General features: G+C 36.6%; 5 protein-coding genes across 5 annotated transcripts; 3 read left to right on the top strand and 2 right to left on the bottom strand.

The window, feature by feature from the left end:
* The first annotated feature begins 1,167 nt into the window (after positions 1-1,167).
* Positions 1,168-3,730, top strand: LOC107859987 (laccase-11). Its single transcript, XM_016705173.2, has 6 exons — positions 1,168-1,430; positions 1,516-1,667; positions 1,751-1,995; positions 2,113-2,241; positions 2,359-3,282; positions 3,367-3,730. Exons 1-6 carry the CDS (start codon positions 1,254-1,256, stop codon positions 3,495-3,497), a joined length of 1,758 nt encoding a protein of 585 aa, XP_016560659.1. The 5' UTR covers positions 1,168-1,253; the 3' UTR covers positions 3,498-3,730.
* A 548-nt stretch (positions 3,731-4,278) lies between these two features.
* LOC107859988 (putative glucose-6-phosphate 1-epimerase) lies at positions 4,279-8,525 on the top strand. The gene is made up of 10 exons (XM_016705174.2): positions 4,279-4,652; positions 4,886-4,972; positions 5,590-5,700; positions 5,940-5,991; positions 6,271-6,408; positions 6,889-6,987; positions 7,174-7,271; positions 7,742-7,849; positions 7,958-8,039; positions 8,275-8,525. Exons 1-10 carry the CDS (start codon positions 4,585-4,587, stop codon positions 8,338-8,340), a joined length of 909 nt encoding a protein of 302 aa, XP_016560660.2. The 5' UTR covers positions 4,279-4,584; the 3' UTR covers positions 8,341-8,525.
* Positions 8,526-8,647: 122 nt separating this feature from the next.
* LOC107859989 (syntaxin-112) lies at positions 8,648-11,016 on the bottom strand. Its single transcript, XM_016705175.2, has 2 exons — positions 10,045-11,016; positions 8,648-9,784 (listed from the first exon to the last, which is right to left on the bottom strand). Exon 2 carries the CDS (start codon positions 9,759-9,761, stop codon positions 8,859-8,861), a length of 903 nt encoding a protein of 300 aa, XP_016560661.1. The 5' UTR covers positions 9,762-9,784; positions 10,045-11,016; the 3' UTR covers positions 8,648-8,858.
* A 132-nt stretch (positions 11,017-11,148) lies between these two features.
* Positions 11,149-13,687, bottom strand: LOC107859990 (transmembrane protein 53). Its single transcript, XM_016705176.2, has 4 exons — positions 12,935-13,687; positions 12,726-12,828; positions 11,898-12,106; positions 11,149-11,745 (listed from the first exon to the last, which is right to left on the bottom strand). Exons 1-4 carry the CDS (start codon positions 13,561-13,563, stop codon positions 11,454-11,456), a joined length of 1,233 nt encoding a protein of 410 aa, XP_016560662.1. The 5' UTR covers positions 13,564-13,687; the 3' UTR covers positions 11,149-11,453.
* A 5,247-nt stretch (positions 13,688-18,934) lies between these two features.
* Positions 18,935-19,570, top strand: LOC107844674. The gene is made up of 2 exons (XM_047407847.1): positions 18,935-19,067; positions 19,260-19,570. The coding sequence occupies exons 1-2, from the start codon at positions 18,935-18,937 to the stop codon at positions 19,568-19,570; spliced, it is 444 nt and encodes a 147-aa protein (XP_047263803.1).
* Positions 19,571-19,597: the final 27 nt, after the last annotated feature.

Genomic DNA, 19,597 nt, shown 5'->3' with positions numbered 1-19,597 from the left:
TTTGACAGGCTTAAATAAGGGCCAACTAAAACGAAATGGAGGGAGTATGGATTACTTCAATATGTATATTATATATGACCATAATTTAAACTTTTATGTACTTTGATTTTTCGAATATTTAGATGTTAGGAATTTAGAAATGCCTTTTTTATGCATGAGCGTAGTCTACAATTGCCTTTTCTTTTTAATCTATATTATCATATTCTTTCTCAATTACATAGTTTTTTTTTTTTCACTTAATATTCGATATTCGTTATTGGGTGCTCGACTAATTCAAAATTGTGTTGTGTAAGGCCCATTAAGGGAGAAACACTTCCTAGTAGAAACTTTTCCATACCCATAGTTCAAAGTCATAACCTATCATATCCATCCCGTCACACCTCACATCAATAATTATATAGCTTATATATACACATTTTATGTAATTTTCAGGTCTGTAAGTTTTGTATAGCTTCCAAAGCCTTTTCGGTTAAGTGTATTCGTAAAATACCCCACTAAAAGATTGATTGTAATTGTACCAAAAAGAAGACATTAAGTGCAGAATTATACAATTCTATAAAAGGTTTCAATCTCATTATATAATATGCTACAATTCGGATCCATCAAAATTATCTTTAATATATCACCACGGCAAGAAGAAAAAATTGAAGCAACTAGTTGAGAAGAATAAATGAATGATAGAAAATTCAAATGAATGAAGGTGCTATTTCAGTGTCATAGATAATAAAAGGGAATAAAATTAACCATAACAAAAACATTTTAAAATGGTGATACTCATGGTAGGTTTACATGACTACAAAAGCACAACGAACACTTTATTTATTTATCAATTTCTTTCCTTCCCATGTCCAAATCAATATGCTATTATTTGACCACCCAATGAAACTGCCGTCAAAAATACCAATAATTTACATGGTAATTAACATGCACCTTCTTATACTATAGCACCAAACAATCTAGGCAAACTTCTTTTTCTTTACTGTTAAGGTAAAGTTCATATATATATATATATATATATATATATATATACACTAATTTATATTTTTCTACTCCTTTCTTAGCTTGAGGGTGGTGGATTTTGAATTTAGCCTCTACGTTAGTCAATGGCTCACAAAATGTCTACATCTGTGTTTTGCTTAAAGGCTTTGCAGTACAGCCAATTGAAATACTTTTCTACCTAATAAATCTCTGTTACAACCTCCTCTGATCCCCTTAACAAATTGTAAAACTTATATGCCATTTCACTTGTATAAATGTGCCTCGTACTTGCACCTTTGTCTCATCATCCATTTGCACAGTTGTTTGAGAACCTCTCTAGCCAATTAAGAAAAATGGCAAAGAATACAAGTTTCTTAGGCTTCCTTGTCTTTGGGTTTCTTTGTTTCATTTGTCTACCTGCTGAGGCTGCCATTAAGAAATATCAATTTGATGTTAGTCTCTTCAATTTTCATAATGTGCATTTGTTTACATTTGGTTCTTTTCTTTTGATCATGGCCAACTTTGTGTCGTTTACAGGTTCAAGTGTCAAATGTGAGCAGATTGTGCCATGCAAAGCAAATGGTTACAGTAAATGGGAGATTTCCGGGGCCAACTATATATGCTAGAGAAGGAGATAGAGTTCAAATCAATGTTACTAATTATGCACACTATAACATGTCCATCCATTGGTAAGAATATGAGTTTAAATGAAAACTGAAGTCTCACAACCTTCAGGGGCTAAGACACAAGTCTTTTTTCCTGATTTTTGCAGGCATGGTTTGAAACAATATCGCAATGGCTGGGCAGACGGACCAGCTTACATAACTCAGTGCCCTATCCAGACAGGAAAGAGCTATGTTTATGACTTCAATGTAACAGGACAAAGAGGAACCTTATGGTGGCATGCACATATTTTTTGGCTAAGGGCTACTGTTTATGGTGCAATAGTCATCATGCCACAACAAGGAACTCCCTTTCCTTTCCCTCAACCAGATAAGGAAGAAGTGGTTGTTCTAGGTGAGCACTGGCACTCGTTAACATATATTGTATTCATCCCCAAAATTTCTCAAAGTTCTCTTATGTCAAAGAATGAAAGAAACATGAAAGCAATGCTTCTATGTTATTGTGATGCAGGAGAATGGTGGAATGCTGATGTTGAAGTCGTCGAGAAACAAGGAAATGCCTTGGGCATACCTCCAAATATGTCTGATGCCCATACAATCAACGGAAAGCCAGGGCCTCTTTTCCCATGTTCAGAGAAACGTAAGAATTAAGAGACTGATATTGACTAGTGTATTTCATACTCCTTTGATCAGAACAAACGTACTTGGTTAGAGTATTTGCTTCCAACATAATTCAATATTTGAATTTCTTTTACAGATACTTTTGCCATGGAAGTTGAAAAAGGAAAGACATACCTGTTGAGAATCATCAATGCTGCTCTCAATGATGAGCTCTTTTTTGCCCTGGCGAACCATACCTTCACAGTGGTAGAAATTGATGCAGTCTACACGAAACCATTCTCCACAGAGGCCATTCTGATTGCACCAGGCCAAACTACAAACGTTCTGGTTCGTGCCAACCAAGTTCCGGGAAGATACTTCATGGCTGCAAGGCCCTTCATGGATGCTCCAATCAGTGTGGATAACAAGACTGCCACTGCTATATTCCAGTACAAGGGAATCCCAGAAACCGTGCTGCCAAAACTTCCAACCTTGCCAGCACAAAATGACACGGATTTTGCTTTGAGCTATAACTCTAAACTCAAAAGCCTAAATGCTCCCAAATATCCAGCAAACGTTCCCCTAAATGTTGATCGACACCTCTTGTTTACAATTGGTCTTGGAATAAATCCTTGTCCCACCTGTCTAAATGGAACCAGGCTAACAGCTTCTCTGAACAACATTTCCTTTATCATGCCACAAACTGCACTTCTTCAGTCTCATTACTTCAACATTAAGGGCGTGTACACGCTAGATTTCCCAGACAAACCACCTACTCCGTTCAATTTTACAGGGGCACCTCTTACAGCCAACCTTAGGACAAATGTAGGCACAAGGATCAGTAAAATTGCTTTCAATTCCACTGTTGAAATAGTAATCCAAGATACCAACTTGTTATCGGTGGAATCACATCCTTTCCATCTCCATGGCTATAACTTCTTCGTGGTTGGAACTGGTGTGGGAAACTTTGACCCCAAAAAGGATCCAGCAAAATACAATTTGATCGATCCTATTGAAAGAAATACTGTTGGTGTTCCTACTGGTGGTTGGACTGCTATTCGATTCAGAGCTGATAATCCAGGTACCTAGTTTCCGACCAAATGTAGTTGCTGAACTTATGTTTCGTTCCAAAATTTGTTCTTAACATATCTAATTTTGTGTGAAGGGGTCTGGTTTTTCCACTGTCATCTGGAGTTGCATACAGGATGGGGACTGAAAACAGCATTTCTAGTGGAAGATGGACCAGGATCTGATCATAATATTCTGCCTCCACCAAAGGATCTCCCAACTTGCTAATTTCACATGGCTTTCTTTTCTATCTGCACACATGAATTTTGTGTGCAGGTCATAAGGAAGAAAACGCCTCGAGGATCACACACATTTAGAAAGGAGTTTCTATCCAGAAAATTAAAGGGATTTGTTTGTAATTTGAGTTGTCATAAAGTTCCACACACAAAAACTATGGTTGTGGATTGTTTTTTTTATCAACTTCCTCGATTCATTTAATATCAAAACGTTGGATTGAAATACATTTGTCCATACTTACTTGCTTTTGACTAGATAGTAGATAGATAATTACTTTTGTGACTTATAGATCACAGGTCTGAACTGCTTGTATTATACCCCTCGTGTGCGGCTCATCTCGAGACCTTCCTGGCAGGACTAACTATAGTAGACATGAATTTATCTAGTTAAAAGTACCTGAAAGGACGACCTATGAATAACGAAAAGTCCTAAAGTATTTGTAGCCTAATGCCAATACACCGACAAAACCAAGAAAAACACTTTGAGGAAGGTGTTTATATACGTACTCCCAAGTCTCCAAGAAAACCAAAATCCTAGCTACTTTGTTGAAAAAACATCAGCAGAAAAGGACATCGTAATTTCCTAGGTGGCCTTTGTTTGGGGTTTGATTGTTTTGGGAAAATTAGTTTAGACTTTGGTTTCTTAAAATAATTTGCATATTTTTAATTTAGATTTATAAAAATGGTTTATTTTTTAAAGTACCTCCAAACTCTAAAGCAAATAACATCGCTATGTCAACGAATTAATATGGTTGAAAAATTATTACAGCCAATTTAACAAACACTGCAATTATTAAAAAAAGTAGTTTTCCTTTAAAGCCAATCACTTTTTGGCTTGTCAATTTCAATATCTAACTCTCATGCTTAGTAGGTTGCGAGAATTACTTCAATAAACATACAAAAAATATAAAGGATAAAAATGAAATAGAAAAAAGAATATTTGGACGGTACAATATCCAGTTTAGGTAGTTCAGTGGACAACATGGAACTGCGCACGCAGAAATAAAAAGAGAACAAACAAGTTTCCAGTTGAATGCAAAAAGGAGTTACTACTTCCTAAATTTGTCATTAAATAGAAGATGGCAGCACTGTCTATGACCTGGTCTTGCTCTCCCTTAACCTCCTCTAAATTTCGCCGTGTCAATCGGTAAGTTTCATTTTCATTTTTTCTCCTTATTTTTCATCTTTTTTGGGTATGTCTTTATTATTTTTCTTCTTTCATTTTGCCCATTTAACAATAAATTTTCTGTTGCTGTAATTAGTGATTGATTCTTGAAAAACACTTTTTTTTTTGCAAGTCTTGAAAAAATGGGATCCTTTTAAGTGGGTGTTTTGTTTGATGAGAAATTGGTTGAATTGATTGGTTGCGGTTGGTTACAGATACCCAGGGATGGCATTTGCAAGTGTGAAATCTACTGAAGGGTTGGGAAATTTACCCAAGGTTGTTTTGACTTCTCCTCATGGAAGGTACATTCTTAGTTTTTAGCTTACTAGTACATAATTTACGATTGATGATTCTGGAGCTATGATCGTAAGAAATAGTTGTGGCAAAAGAAGTCGGCAGTTTGAGATTGAACCTTAATCCGATACGTTAATGGGACTGCATTATGAAGAAAGATCTGATCTTGAGGGATTAAATATTAGTATCACGCTGGTGACAGGTATCCGGTGGAATTAGATGAGGTGGCCTGGGCACCATAGTTAGCGAAAAAGAAAAATTATTATCAGGCTATAGTCTCACAAATGGATAATGGAATAACAAGGGTGGGGAAGATCTTCCAAGTTCTTCATGTTGAACTAATCCCCATCTGGACCAAAAGTTAGTTTCTGTAGAAAGAAAAGTGATGCCTGATGATGATGCTATCAGCTGCTTATCAGTGATATTACTGGTACTGCATTAGTAATTCTGGTAGCATTGTCATTTGTTGAGTAATGCAGCAACGTATAGCTTCACAAGTCCAAAACACTGGGTTTGTGCTGTATAGATATATTGAATAGGCACATCAAAAATGTTCCTGAGTACTTCACTGGAGCTGGTTTACGTGGTTGATTGGCTGAAAGTCGTTCTTTCCTTTATTTTGCAGTGAGGCAGAGCTGTATCTATATGGAGCTTGTGTCACATCTTGGAAAGTAGACAGTAAAGATCTACTTTTTGTTCGACCAGATGCTGTATTCAATGGACAGAAACCAATCAGGTCATCGGCCAGTTTTCAAGTTCTGGAATTGGGTTACAATTATATTTACTCTTATTAGCGGCTAAAGCTTAAGCTTTCTTCTTCCTCAACACAGACAATTCACCTGGCTAGAAGCATTTTTCTTTACTTTTCTTAAAGCTGCAGTATCATCAATCTTTTACTATGTCTATGTTTAAAATTTAAATTTGGAAAGAAAGAGTCTATATCACCTTCCTTACTGACTACTATATATTGTACAGTGGAGGAATACCACATTGTTTCCCACAATTTGGACCTGGCCCAATCCAGCAGGTAAATTACTTCACATGCTTCAACGTTTATAGTTTAGACTTCTTAAAGTTAAGCGAACTAGCATTTCTTAATGGAGAAGAAACTCCCTTACCAAAGCATCGACAGTTTCTTCTGCCAATGCACTTAGCTAGACGCTAGCAAAATGGTTGAAGCTCTATCTAGAGTTCTATTGGTAATTGTGTGATGCAATTATCTTAACTTATTCTTGAATATTTCATGCTATCTGATCAGTTTTTGAATTCTGGTTTTGAGTCTTAAATGTGCCCATCTGGTTGACAGCATGGATTTGGAAGGAACATGAATTGGTCCCTTGTTAGCTCTGAAAATGTGGAGGAGAAACCTGTTGTTACCGTGGAGCTAAGGGATGGCCCTTACAGCCGTGCGATGTGGGACTATAGTTTCCATGCTCTTTACAAGGTTAGAGTAGTAGTTATTTAGCATCTTTCGCTTTACCAATCAAAATTTTCATCTTGTTTACCCTCATATTCTTAGATCACTTCTGTAACTAATTAGGCAGTTATAGACAACTAAACTGGGTGAATACCTGTTGAGTATACAGAATGGTGGAAGCTAATGCCAGAGCTATGGGGGAATTTTTAATTTTTCAAAAGTAACTACGTAGAATGTGCTACGAAATCACCCCACCCTTCTTCCTTTCTGGAGAAGTTATTTTACCCTCTTCCGTACATATATCAGGCCACAACTCTCAAATTCAAGCTCTATAAGTGGTATATGACGTTTTGCTATATAAAGGACTATCATTTACATACTTTGGAATAATACCAACTTGATGTGATCTATGTTATACCTTCCCGGCAACACATAGTTACAGCGAAGATTCTTTTGATCAAGCGTGATGCATGATTAAACTTCTAACTTCTTTGCAATGGCTTGCAGATCACTCTTGATAAGAAGACTCTTTCCACAGAACTCACAGTTACAAATACTGACAACAAACCATTTTCATTCACAACTGCACTGCATACTTACTTCCGCGTAAGTATTTCTCTGGCAGCTTATGAGTAGGGTGCATCCCCAGAAACTTTTGTACTTTATCTGGAATTCAAGGCCTGTCAAATTATATCTTCAGGAAATGGAATAAGATGTTATTTCCCAAAAGAATAAATAATATGCCATATACTAAATCATCCTGGTCTGCTGTCTCCATATTCTCTTCTCCAGGCTTCTGTAACAGGTGCATCAGTTAGTGGCTTAAAAGGTTGCAAAACTCTAAATAAAGTTCCTGATCCTACAAATCCAGTGGAGGGAAAGGAGGAACGGTCAGTATCAGATCTCAAATAGATGAAGAAAGCTTCATTCTCGTCTACCAGAATATACTTATTATCTTAAAGAATTCATGACTGCTAATACAAGCCTACATTCCCTGCAAGCATATGTTTCTCTAAGAGATAGTCTGGTTGGCTTTTATTGTTTTACTATCACAGGCCAGGTTAATACTCTTCTTAATGGTAGAACCACAATACTCACAAAAGCACATACAAACACTCCATATTGCCTAAAACCAACTAGTGTTTCTGGTATTCCGCAGTACTTGTACTTGAGCATTAGTTTGTCATCAAGGACATTTAAAAAATGAGTTGATACTTGTACATGAATGTTGTTCATATTCTCTCAAGGGCTTCCATAGCATCCATTCTATGCTTCATTTATGGTATTCTCTCAGCGTAATGGTATTTGTTCATGCATTCTGCAGAAGCTAATCCTCATTCTGATAATTTATCTTTCTCAGGGATGTGGTGACGTTTCCTGGATTTGTTGACTGTGTTTATCTTGATACACCTAATGAGTTACAACTAGATAATGGTTTGGGTGATAAGATATCTATCAAAAACATCAAGTGAGTTAGTAGCTCCCTGCCACCTTGCTGTCATGGAGTTTATTAAAGAAAGAATCAATTCCCCCTATTTTTCTAATTTAGCTATTCGCCTCTGTTTTGTACGTGCAGTTGGTCTGATGCTGTTGTATGGAACCCTCATCTCACTATGGAGCAAAGCTATAAAAATTTTGTTTGCGTTGAAAATGCCAAGGTACTTACATAGGATCTCTCTGTATTGCTAAGTTGACGTGTGTGACTAGATTTCTGTGTCCCATTTCTTTTTGAGATGGCATGTGATCTCTTCATACATTTTATGAATTGCAAATAAGTATCCTGTTGCCTATCCAATTGCATGTTCTTTCCTCTTGTGGTTGAAAAGAATCAAATGCTTGACCGAATATGCTGTTTATGCCTTTTCTTTTAATGTTTTCCCTCGTTCATATCAGATTGGAAAAGTTCAACTGGAACCAGATCAATCTTGGACGGCTGTACAACACCTAACTGTTGCTTAAAGATGCCTACCGATAGAGAAATCAACTTTTTGGAGAAATTCTGCCCTGCTTTTCAATTTAAAAGACTCAATAGAGAATGGTTGAAAATGGATATACAAAATAAAGAATAATGTTGTATCTCACATGACATGCATTTCATGGCTGTTAAGGAGTGTTCAAGTGATATATTTCATATTCTTTCCCTACTCTGTCATCATCTCCTCTGTATATGTACAAGATAAGTGATACTGTACCATATAACATGAGGCTGCACAACGCATAAACTGAATTCTCCCAAGACTTGTGATCAAAGAGGAGAAACACTAGGTAAAGAATGCTAGTTCTAGTTTTTGATTCAATATGAAATGAATCGTACATTATGATTGTTGCATTCAGAACATCATTTCCAGCTATCTCTAAGAATGGTAAATACTCAAGCTCAGAGAGATCAAATGAGAGGAATTACAGAGGCGAATCCTAATAACAGTTGCCTCACATGGCAGAAACTAAACTGAAATGACATTGTGTTTCCAAGTTCATCAAGAGATCAACGTAGCAATTAAGCAGACAATCAAAATGATCAGCACCACAGCCCATACCCAACATAACCATGCCACTCCCTTCTTCTGCTGCTGCTTAGCATAGAAAAGACTGTTGGTTCCACCACTGATGAAGCTTCCAGCAATGGCCATGTTATGCTCAATGTCATCAATCTGTTCGCCTTGAGTCTCTACAAGAACCGCCATATCAAGAAAGACCTGATGAAGTTTGTCCAGGCTCTTCTTTAAGTCCATTACAGCCTCGTGCCTGTCTTTGTCATCAAGATTCATCTCCTTATTTGCTGCAAATATTTCAACTTTCCCGCTTCCTCCTGAAACCATCTTCTCAATCACTTCCTCTGTTGGCTCTTGGCCCGTCTCGTTGTAATATCTTCTCCTGAGGCAGTCTTTGTAATCTGACAAGACTTTTCCTCTCAAGGTCTGAAAATCATTCATAATATCCCTAAGCTTGATCCTCAATCCATTAGTCATGTTCACCCTCGTCCGATCAACCACAGTGCCTTCTGCATATGCCACTGATAATTTGCGATTAGCCACATTGGATTTGTCAAGTGCTTCAAGTTTTGCCTTGACAATCTTGGCTTTGCGAAGGACAGAGACCATGTCAGAATCCATTCGATCTCTAAGGCCACGAAGAACTTTGGGACCATGAGTAGTTTTAGCCTCTTCATTCAGATTCTGAAGATCGATCAAGAGATTAGTGATCTCTTCAATATCACCCGCCTTCACTGCCTCGATTTCGTGGAAGAAGTTGGAAAGATTGTCTTCATCAGCGCGGCTGAGTTGGCCCATCTCCAAATCCCTCTCCGTTTCAAGATCCAAATGGGCTTGCTTCTTCAATTCCACATAACTTACGAACGATTTCGTCATGAGATCGTTCATTTTCACTCCAGTTTATGAAAATTCTGCAATTAGTCAAGAATAACTAAATATGAAAACAAGAAAATAGAGGAAGTAACTGCATTCAAGAAAAGACTCCTACCCTTTATTGAAGATGGAAGTTTGTCATGAAATTCATCACCAAGAAACCACAAATAATAAAGCGAGAAGAGATTAAAAAAAAAAAGAAGCAACAGGAGGAGGAAATGAAAAGTACAAATGGCGTCGTGAATTCAAGAAGAGATTTTCAGTACAAATATTGATGGAAGTGAAGTGGGGATGTTACCAAATTTCGAAGAGCTTTGCGTTCTTCTTCTTCTTTGAGATGATGATGATGGTGCCTATCTTCTTCTTCTTGGAAGAACTGTTTAGTGAGGGGAAAGAGGGATAGGGATTCTGAGGAGTATGAAATATTTGAATGATGCGTAAGGCACAAGTCACAAGTCACAAGTAGCCGTTTATATTCATGTTCCCCTTAAGTCGGTGGCAGTTAGTAACCCCAAGCTAAGAACAAGAAAGAAAAATCTTTTTTTTTCTTTATTATTGTTTTAACGCCAAAGTAAATTCACATTAAATATCTGTTTTAAAGAATTATTTCAATCAAACATCAATTTATTATGGACATAAAACGTTGTTGGTAATTTTATTTTTTTTCTAAAAAAAAAATGGTGTTATTTGGACATTCGCATTAACAAAGACAATAACCTTCCCATTTGATCATAGATTTTGAATTTTTTTTTTTTAAAAAAAAAAAAAAAATCAAATCAAAACAAATATCTGTTTGGTCAAAGTATTTATCTAGTATTTGGGAGATTTTGAAAATCAAATCTTCAAATTGCAAAATTTCCTTTAGATTTCTTTTTGGCCCAAGATATAATTGTTGGCCTATTTCAAAATTTTAAAACTTCTCTCAAACTTTTTGCTGGTGTTAATATTATTTTTGTTTTGCAATGATGGATATTTGTAAGTAATTGTAATTTGATGAATTATAGTAGCTAATAATTGTGTTATTAGCAGTTATTAAAATGTCGTGTTGTGATTTTAGGATAATTTATTATGTTGCTCATTATAAAAATAAGTAATAATTTTATGCCAAACTTATTTGTATATAGCATTACGATTTGTGATAATGATAATAAACGTCGTTGATGAAGGTTTTGCATAATTTGGGTTGAGCAAGTATGTGGTTTGTTTGGTATATGATTGAATATTCTTGATAGTTTTTAGAAATAGGCATAAGCCATACTTCATGTTTTTTAAAAGAAAAAGTGAAAAATGATTTGAAACGTTATGACCAAACACATCTTTAGTTCAATCCAAATTTCACCCAAATCTACTTTGGAAAGTACAATGTCAAATATAAAAGTAGCTACATGTCAAATACACAAAATTTGTAGAGCAAAGGAGGAAACAACATTCTCACTTTTAAAACACAGATGAGGAAATAAGAACTCCCTCATCTTATTTGAGCATTGGCTGGAGATGTACACTTGTTAGTGTACTTTGAATAAATGACACTTACTTGCAACCACTACCAAAAGCCTCCTGATTTCTACACATTGATGAACTTATTAAGGCAGGCAGAACATTACTTCACACAAGAATACTTTGCAACTCCTAAGATACATCGCCCCAGTTAAAGCAGACTCAATAATGACTACAAGGAATGGTTTACCCGCCCTCAACTCCTTTGATCTATTGATGTGGCTCGCTTTTCACTTTATGCATTTCTTTTGGTATGAGCACACATTCTTTGAGAAATTTCTGTAAGACAGATACATAGTTGTCTGGGAAAGTTCGGTAATGATCTACATGAGGTGAAGAGCCAAAGTTGAAAGAGCGAACTTCTCTCCCACTTTTCCTCTGCTCTTCAATGAAAGATTCAATTGACTGAAATGGAATGACCTTGTCAGCTGTGCTGTAAAGATAAAGCTGAGGACAGTAAGGCTGGTTATTGACAAGGACAGAAATTATCTTCGTCAGCCGCCTGTAAATTGGATATGACCAATAATTAGAAGCAGCTATAAACTTTTTCAATAGACCTTCTAATCAATAGCCAAATACTGCAAACCGTGTTTCTCTGTATTATTTCCTAAGTGATAAGTAAACAAAAAGAACATAACATGTTGAAGTGCTTACTTGTTAACATCGGGCAAATTAAGAAGAAACGAGAAAAGCTTCTCAAGTGCTGCGAAAAGCACGGTTTCCATCAACATGGCTCCCTTAATTTGAATGTTTCTTGAGTTTAACGGACTTCCCACTTCATTTCCTTCTCCAGCTTCTTCTGAAGAATATGTAAAAGAGCTACGTTTCTTCAGCATGGCTGCAGTAAATCCCGCTGCCCACACCTGCAAGCGGTTAAGATTGAATTACCATACGAATTTCCTCTTTCCTCAATTCTGTAGAATCAGAATCAACACCATACAACAAGACAAAACAATGTAGTGCATTGTTTAATAAGAAAGAATGAAAAAGTGCACCAGAAGAACAAAGAATCTTCCCAACTGAACAAACAGAATTCCCACACAAAAAGAAGAGAGACAACTGCCACACAATCCAGGCATGGAATTTCCGCAAGTTGTGAGGAAATTTCAAATAAACAGTTCAATCTATCAAACAAAGGCAACATCAAAACCTCAACAACAAAGAACAATGCTGAAATATCAAAGAACATTTAAAGAGGTTTGCATCCTGCTATACCTTACCAGAGGTTATGATAGAAACCATCATCTTGAAATTGAAATTTATAGGATATCTTTAAAGCCCTTCAACAGTTTGAAACACATTCCATACTCAACCCATTTCCTTTAAAGTCGAAGAACCCCTTGATATACCTCAATCGTCCTGGTCCTCAGACTATATGACGAGTTAATAATCACATTTTACTAAACAATAATCAATTTTTAAGGAAAAGAGTAATTAAGGTCAAACAAATTGAGAGCATCTGAAGCAGCTAAACCAAACAACCTTGGTATTTATATCTGGATCACCACCTGAATCCACAACACAACCTTTGATCTTTTCCAACAAATCCTGCCTGCTCTTCAAATTCTCAAGAATAGCACCATAACTGCACATAAATAAATACACTATCAATCAACAAAACAGCTAACACAACAAACAAACTTAACATAATCAATAATTGGAAGTCCCATACTCCCATTAAATCCACCTACGCAAGCCATCCAGTATTGCTGAAAGTGTGAAAAAACAAACACCGTTCACGACCGTCCTTGTCGGATTCCGACAACCACAAAGCAAGTTCATTTGCCAACACAGCAATCCTCTCCTCCAACTTCTTCCCCAAATCGAACGAAAGAACATCCTTAACCGAAGCAACAAACGTTACAGCATGAATACCCCTTGCATTATACAACTCAATATACCTCCTTAAATGCTTCGGCTGCGACCCGAGCCAACCCAACATAACAACCGCCACAATCGGACCCTCTTTCGGAATTGCCCCAATTTCAATACCCTTTTCGCCACCAGCAGCATAATGCCAATTGAATACTCTATCTTGGGTACCGGATACTATACGAGCAAAACGGTTGCTGGATGAGATTGGATTCGAGAATTGCGATGTGAAGGGAGTTTTTGGAAACCCAAATGGAGAATTAGAGGAGATATTGCTATGTGATGAGAATATGCGGGGGCGATTTGTTGGTGGAGAAGAAAGTGAAAGTGAAGATGTTCTAAATGAAGATGAGGATAAAGGAAGGGGCTTGTGATGGAGCTTGAGGAAAAGAGAAGTGGAAACATGGTGGCGATGTGAACAAGCGAGCAGTCTGATGGAGGCTTCCATGAATGAAAATTTTGTGACTTGTGAGTTATGGTTTGCTTTACAGTACAGGTGTGTTATTTGTATTGGTGGACTGGTGAGAGAAAACAACTTTTTTACCTATGATTTTTTTTCGGTTTTCCTTTGGTGTCCGCTATTCAAGTTAGAGTTCAACTACTTTGAATTCGCATACTGTAGGGCTCATTTATAGAGACGTCACTGTCAATAAAAGTTTTTCATAATCAAGTGTCAAACTCGAGATCACTGTTTAAGCACTGGTTTTATCCAACTTCTTTAGCTTTAGTGCTTTGCGTTTGAAACAAGTAAAGTTAACTATTCCTTACCTGATGTCTACCTACACAAGCAAGGAATTTTTTTGTTTCCCACATAGCATATTAGCTGATTATACTGTTTACACACATAGGATCCAAATTGTTCTTCATTATTTTCTGGTTTCCTGCAGGGTGTCTACTAATTTGGACTGGAAATTATTAAAGGGAGAATAGGTTCCTATCCATGATTTTTTTTCGTTCTCAAAGCTCGATATCTGTCGATCCAAATTGCTCTTACTCAGTGAAAAATGATTAGGATTTCGTATGCATTCTTTTTCTCTTCCTTTTCAAAATTAATTTTAGGCAGACTCCCGAAATCATGCTTGAAAGGGTAAAATAAAATGTTCAGATTAAATGGTGGTCTCTGGAAAATGTTAGTATTAGTTTCTTTGGAGTAAATAAAAAGATACAAGTCTTACATAAAATATTTGAGTATCTCAATTATTGCTATCACAATCTTTTTGTTCGAATTGCTGTCTCAAAATTGGACACTTAATGTGTCAGCCTTAGGCCGTTGTGTAAAGAATTTTAGACTATCAATGTGTTTTTACTAGAACTTAGAGCTATACGTGAAATTTGAAATGTTTGTACTGTTGAATAGAATAATTTCATTGTATAGCCTTCTATAGAAATCCAATCTTTCATCACAAAAATGATTCTTGCTTTTCCTTTTGATGTACATTATATGTAGTGCAAGTGTTGTAGGAACTTCATGAAGCATATATAGAACTTCTCTAGAGAGAAAATCTTTAGTCTTTCATGGCATACCGAGTGTACTGAGAGTTGAGAGAACCTAACATGAACAAGGGTAAGCTGGTATCTTCACTAGAGCTTAGTGTTCAATGTCTTAAAGCGACCGGCTTATGCAATCCTATTCATGAAAAGGGAAAAAGAAGAGACTTTAGATTATCCAATCTCCTGGGATCACTAAACTTTCATATCGGAAGGATGTACACTTCAATAAAAAAACAAACCTCATTGCATATGTTACAATGAGGCTAAATTTCTGACGCTTTTTCTCGAGAAGGTGATGAGATCTCCAAGGCTGACAACCAATCTAATAAAGCTTTATTCACTTGTTCAGGAACTTCATCCTGGGGATAATGCCCTACCTGCAAGTTTACAAGGGATGTGTTTGGGTAGAAATCCTTAATTCGATTTGGCTTTGCATGATCATGAACCCAAGGGTCTAGGTCACCCCACAACAACAACAATGGGCAAAAAAGTTGGCTCAATACACTGTCAAGGGTATACTTTGTTGGATTTGACATGAGTTGTCTTAACAGTCTGCAGAATGCAAAGTAGACAACATTAACTTTCTTAACCTTAAGTAACGATACACAAACAGCAGTTGGAACTTTTGCAAGAAACGAAAGACAATAAAACTGACATTACAAACAACCTACATCTGCTAGTTCGTGCTGATCAAACTACGTAGCATTTAATGATGGAACTTAAAATTATATGTATCTGATAAAGAAAATGAAGTAGAACCTTTTTGTACACTTCTAACTGTTAGTATCTCAACATTGTCTTTGGATTTTGATCAATTTGCAAAACTTTCTTGGCATATGCTGTAAAAGGCTGAACCATCCCAGTTTAAAGTTCCAAAGACAAAACTAGTCAAACAAGCTCGAGTCATGAATCCAGAACTTTAATATGAATGATGGGGGGATTTCTATAAGATTTTAGACTAATAATGCAGATAAAAATGTTCCAAGCGAGAAAAAGGTAATCGTTTTTAGCTGCCAAAAGGAGGTGAAAACATATAGGCTATATAGCTGCATTCATACCGGTAATAGGCATTTGGGTCAGCTGCAGACCTAACAAACGAATTGATAAGGTAATCATCCACATTTGAATGGTTTACATAGACCTTAAAACAACATCAAGAAAGTTAGTTCTTCTGTCTGATAATAGTTCCTGACGATTATCAGTGGCAGTGGCTAAATAACAAACTAAATTTAGATGCAGAAACCAGTCATCTGTTTCAGATGCATCGTGCAAATAGCAAGAAGAAGGTTCAAGTATCGTTCTCTGACAGTTTAATCCCCGGTTATATATGAAGCAAAGAAAATAACCTCAAATAGAAGGAAATGTCACTATTACTAACTCCATCCCAACAAAATTGTCCCTTTTCACTTTTAGAAAGTTAGATTAACCGATTTCAAGAGTGAGATTCTCCCTTTGTTAAAGCGATATTTGTGAAACTATGTTGAGTTGTAAAGCCTAGATTACATGAACCACAACCACAAAACTTTGTATTTCGTAAAGAAGTAAAGAAATTACATGAAGTAGTAACTATTTGACTTGTATAAAATTGGAAGGAGGGAGAGAAACGAATTAGGTCAGGGGGAGTACTTCGGAAAAATAACAAGATCCAGGGGTCTAAAACTGATGAAGTTTAGTTTCTGCTAGATTTCATGAGTTAGTTGGTCCTAAATAATCGATCAACTACCAAATGTAAGACTTATTTGTTTTCCATGTATTTGGACTCTGTACCATATCAGAAAGCAAGCAGAAAAACGAACAGCTATTTCTACTTGCAGATTCTCCGAGGTAAGATGTATGTGTGCAAGCTAAAATGTAAGAGAACTTGTGCATATTTCAAGTATGCAATTCAAGCAAATTTTTAAATTCATTTTGAAAAGTTCATAGAAGAAAATTTGACTAGGAAGGAACATACACCACTCTTCAGCACAGCTTCAATTTGATCTGGTTGCATGGTTAGCCAGAATGCCGATCTAACAACAAGACATTGAAAGATTTCCTCTACTGGCTTTACAATGAACTTATATAAAGTTGTCTCTTCAGTTCTGTCAGTTGTACTATTGCCGTCCCCAAATCGTCCTGCACTATTTAACAAGGACACTCCCTTGACACCGAAAATTCCTATTTTGACTCGACTGTTGGTTGACCAGTTCACTGCCAACTCTGATAGAGTACCTTGGAACCATGTAACTTGGCCATTTGCAAGTCTACCATAGAAGTTAAGACAACTAGAACACATTATCCTGCAGATGTTGCAGTCCAACAGACACCTCACTTTACATAGCTTACAGACAAGGTGATAAACAACCTTTTCCACAACGGTATGATACTTTAGAATGGTACTACCCGGATCAAATACCAATGGTAAGAAATTATGCATCATAAGAACTCTCCTTGTCTTTGGAACACTCAACTTCATGTCGAACCAGGTAGTATAACCTCTATTTTCATACATGCCACAACTCTTATTTAATGCCATAAAATAGAAGTTTTCCTCCTCATTGACAAATATGACAAATAACTCTTTAGATAAAATCATCACATCATGCATCATTTTGTTGCTATATACCTGAATTAGTACTCGCAGAGCAACAACAATAGGCAGAGGCTCCATGTATTGTCCAAAGGGTATTAGCATTTATCTATATTCCTTTCGAGTAGTTCTTGAAACAAGACGCATATAACACAATCATTATAATAAAGAAAAACAATACCCACATCTTCATATTCTACCCACTTCTCTACCAGATCTGATTGTGTACCGGGGTCTTTGAGGCCAATATTAACAAGAAGGAACAGTAGCTTTGAAGTCCAATTAACCTCAACACTACAAATTTGTCCATGAACCTTTGACAAAGTATTCACTGTTTTAACTCTAAAGAAACATCCTTGAGCACTACCTACTTTCATTTCTTTCATTTTCTTTTTCATTAATGCCTCTGCCATTTTGCAAATTTGTAAAGGTGTCAGAATCCTTGACGATGCTTCCACATCTACATTTTGCTCTTGTTTCTGATTGTCCGACTGCTCTAGTGTGGCTTCAATACAAAAAATTTTGGTGGTTTTCACCCATGCCTCAACTATGATACTATCAGTCCATTCATTGCACCTTTCAATGAGACATACACACTCACTAGATTTATCTGCTGGTTTAGAAATCTTAGCACTTGTAATTTTAATTAGTGTTGATGCACACTCGTCCCAATTCTCTGATTTCACAACAACTGGTGTTGGTAGCTTTGCTTCAGCATTTACAACATTCAGAAATAGAAATCCATCGACAAAACTGAAAAGCAGAACTCGACTAAATGAATACACACCCAATTTTTCCCTATCATATAAAGCCCAAAAAATCTGTCCAGTATCAACCCAATTATAAATGAATAAAACCAAAACATGTGGGAGTGAACCAATAGTTGCATGAGGAACCCAAAATGCGACCAAAATATCCCTCTCCACCTTTATATTGAATAGCGTGGAACCAATCTCCATGTCCAGAAGTACCTCAACTAAAACTGATGAAGGTGCAGACTCAAGGTGTTTCATGACATTATAATAACCGGATAGATCATTGAGACCCGTCAATTCCGGTATGGTATCCTCAATAGCAAGAACATAAAGTTGTGAATCTAGATGTGGGTTCAGTATCTCGATTTTCGTAGTGTTTTCATTTTGGATGGAGTGAAGTTTAACTAGAACTTCAGATTCGACCCATTGAGGACATTCGTCGAACGCCTGGTCCTCATTGTATTCTGAATCAATCTTACTGCTATTTTCAATCTTTAGTAGTTCAGCAATAGCATAGTCATCTGAAACCACCGTAGCTTGTATTTCCTCTACATTCATTTCCCTCGAACATACATAAAGACAAAAGCAACATTGGCAGTAAAAGTTGCGCACACACCCATGACGCAAGAGTTGCATTGGCAGTCAATACTGCATGTGCAATCCTTACACCACCTCTGAAATTATTTTAAATCCACAACTATTCCTGAAACTTCATCCATAGGTGCCCTTCTATTGGCATTGTTTCGTTCAACCAATTTAACCAAAGTTGATGATTCCATAAACATCTTCTTCGAATTACTACCCACAGTCGAGACAGGTTCGTTTCTCTGATACCAATTGTTATGATCCCAAATCAAATCATAACAAAATTGCAGTAACCAAACAACCAACACGGTATTTTTTAAGAAATTTTCTGTTTATATCGAAAAATAAGGAAATGAAACTTAAAATAACAAGAAAATCCTATCTATGAAGAGAAAACAAACTTATAGAGAACTCCATGAATGAGTCGATCTGCAGGGGAAGAAAATGAGAAGACAAAGTTAGATTTAGATGAGGATAGAAAGGAATTGAGGGGGAAAAGAAGAATAATTGATTTACCAGATTTCAGTTATGCTCTTCTTTCTCCTATGAAGTGTGTATATAACCACCTTGTCATGGGGCATCATCACGACCCTTGCGATTCTTTTAAACTTGAGTAATCTCAACCCTTTATTCTCAATCTTCCGCGTTTCTATTTGTTTTCTATTCCCAACTTCGAATCCAAACAACTAACATTTGATCGACTATTATTGAGATCATAACAATCAGTGCTTGATTTTTCATCAGCATTGAGGAAGGAGAATCAAAAGCCGCCGCCTACTATGCTACCGACTTTGAAGGAGAAGTCAGCTACTCCGCCTTCGTCTGGTGCAAAAAATGGCAAGTTTTATGGGGTTGTTGGGAGTATTGGAGGTAGAAAATCAGTGAATTCAGTGGAGAAGAAGATTGGGGGTTTGATGACTAGGAAGAGTTATGCTAATGTGGAGGAACTGAAGGGATTGACTTCTATTGCAAGGACTGCCATTAATGGTGAAAACAGAGTAGGAAGAACTAATAGAGTTGCTAGCAGGACTCTTCTTGGTTACAGACAATTATGATTCTCACCTCTGAAGAAGGGAGGAGAA

Source organism: Capsicum annuum, chromosome 2, assembly GCF_002878395.1.
Source record: "Capsicum annuum cultivar UCD-10X-F1 chromosome 2, UCD10Xv1.1, whole genome shotgun sequence".
Lineage (NCBI taxonomy): Eukaryota > Viridiplantae > Streptophyta > Magnoliopsida > Solanales > Solanaceae > Capsicum > Capsicum annuum.
Note: the sequence above shows the minus strand (reverse complement) of the source record. Positions and strands in the feature narration are given on the sequence as shown.

Coding starts and splice junctions, on each gene's coding strand:
- LOC107844674 (XM_047407847.1), top strand. CDS start 18,935: ATGAGTCGATCTGCAGGGGAAGAAAATGAGAAGACAAAGTTAGATTTA. Junction 19,068..19,259: donor TCTTCTTTCTCCTATGAAGT/GTGTATATAACC, acceptor ATTTTTCATCAG/CATTGAGGAAGGAGAATCAA.
- LOC107859987 (XM_016705173.2), top strand. CDS start 1,254: ATGTGCCTCGTACTTGCACCTTTGTCTCATCATCCATTTGCACAGTTG. Junction 1,996..2,112: donor GGAAGAAGTGGTTGTTCTAG/GTGAGCACTGGC, acceptor ATTGTGATGCAG/GAGAATGGTGGAATGCTGAT. Junction 3,283..3,366: donor ATTCAGAGCTGATAATCCAG/GTACCTAGTTTC, acceptor TTTTGTGTGAAG/GGGTCTGGTTTTTCCACTGT.
- LOC107859988 (XM_016705174.2), top strand. CDS start 4,585: ATGGCAGCACTGTCTATGACCTGGTCTTGCTCTCCCTTAACCTCCTCT. Junction 5,992..6,270: donor GACCTGGCCCAATCCAGCAG/GTAAATTACTTC, acceptor TCTGGTTGACAG/CATGGATTTGGAAGGAACAT. Junction 7,850..7,957: donor ATATCTATCAAAAACATCAA/GTGAGTTAGTAG, acceptor TTGTACGTGCAG/TTGGTCTGATGCTGTTGTAT.
- LOC107859990 (XM_016705176.2), bottom strand. CDS start 13,563: ATGGAAGCCTCCATCAGACTGCTCGCTTGTTCACATCGCCACCATGTT. Junction 12,829..12,934: donor AGCAATACTGGATGGCTTGC/GTAGGTGGATTT, acceptor ATTTATGTGCAG/TTATGGTGCTATTCTTGAGA. Junction 11,746..11,897: donor AATTTGCCCGATGTTAACAA/GTAAGCACTTCA, acceptor TCCAATTTACAG/GCGGCTGACGAAGATAATTT.
- LOC107859989 (XM_016705175.2), bottom strand. CDS start 9,761: ATGAACGATCTCATGACGAAATCGTTCGTAAGTTATGTGGAATTGAAG.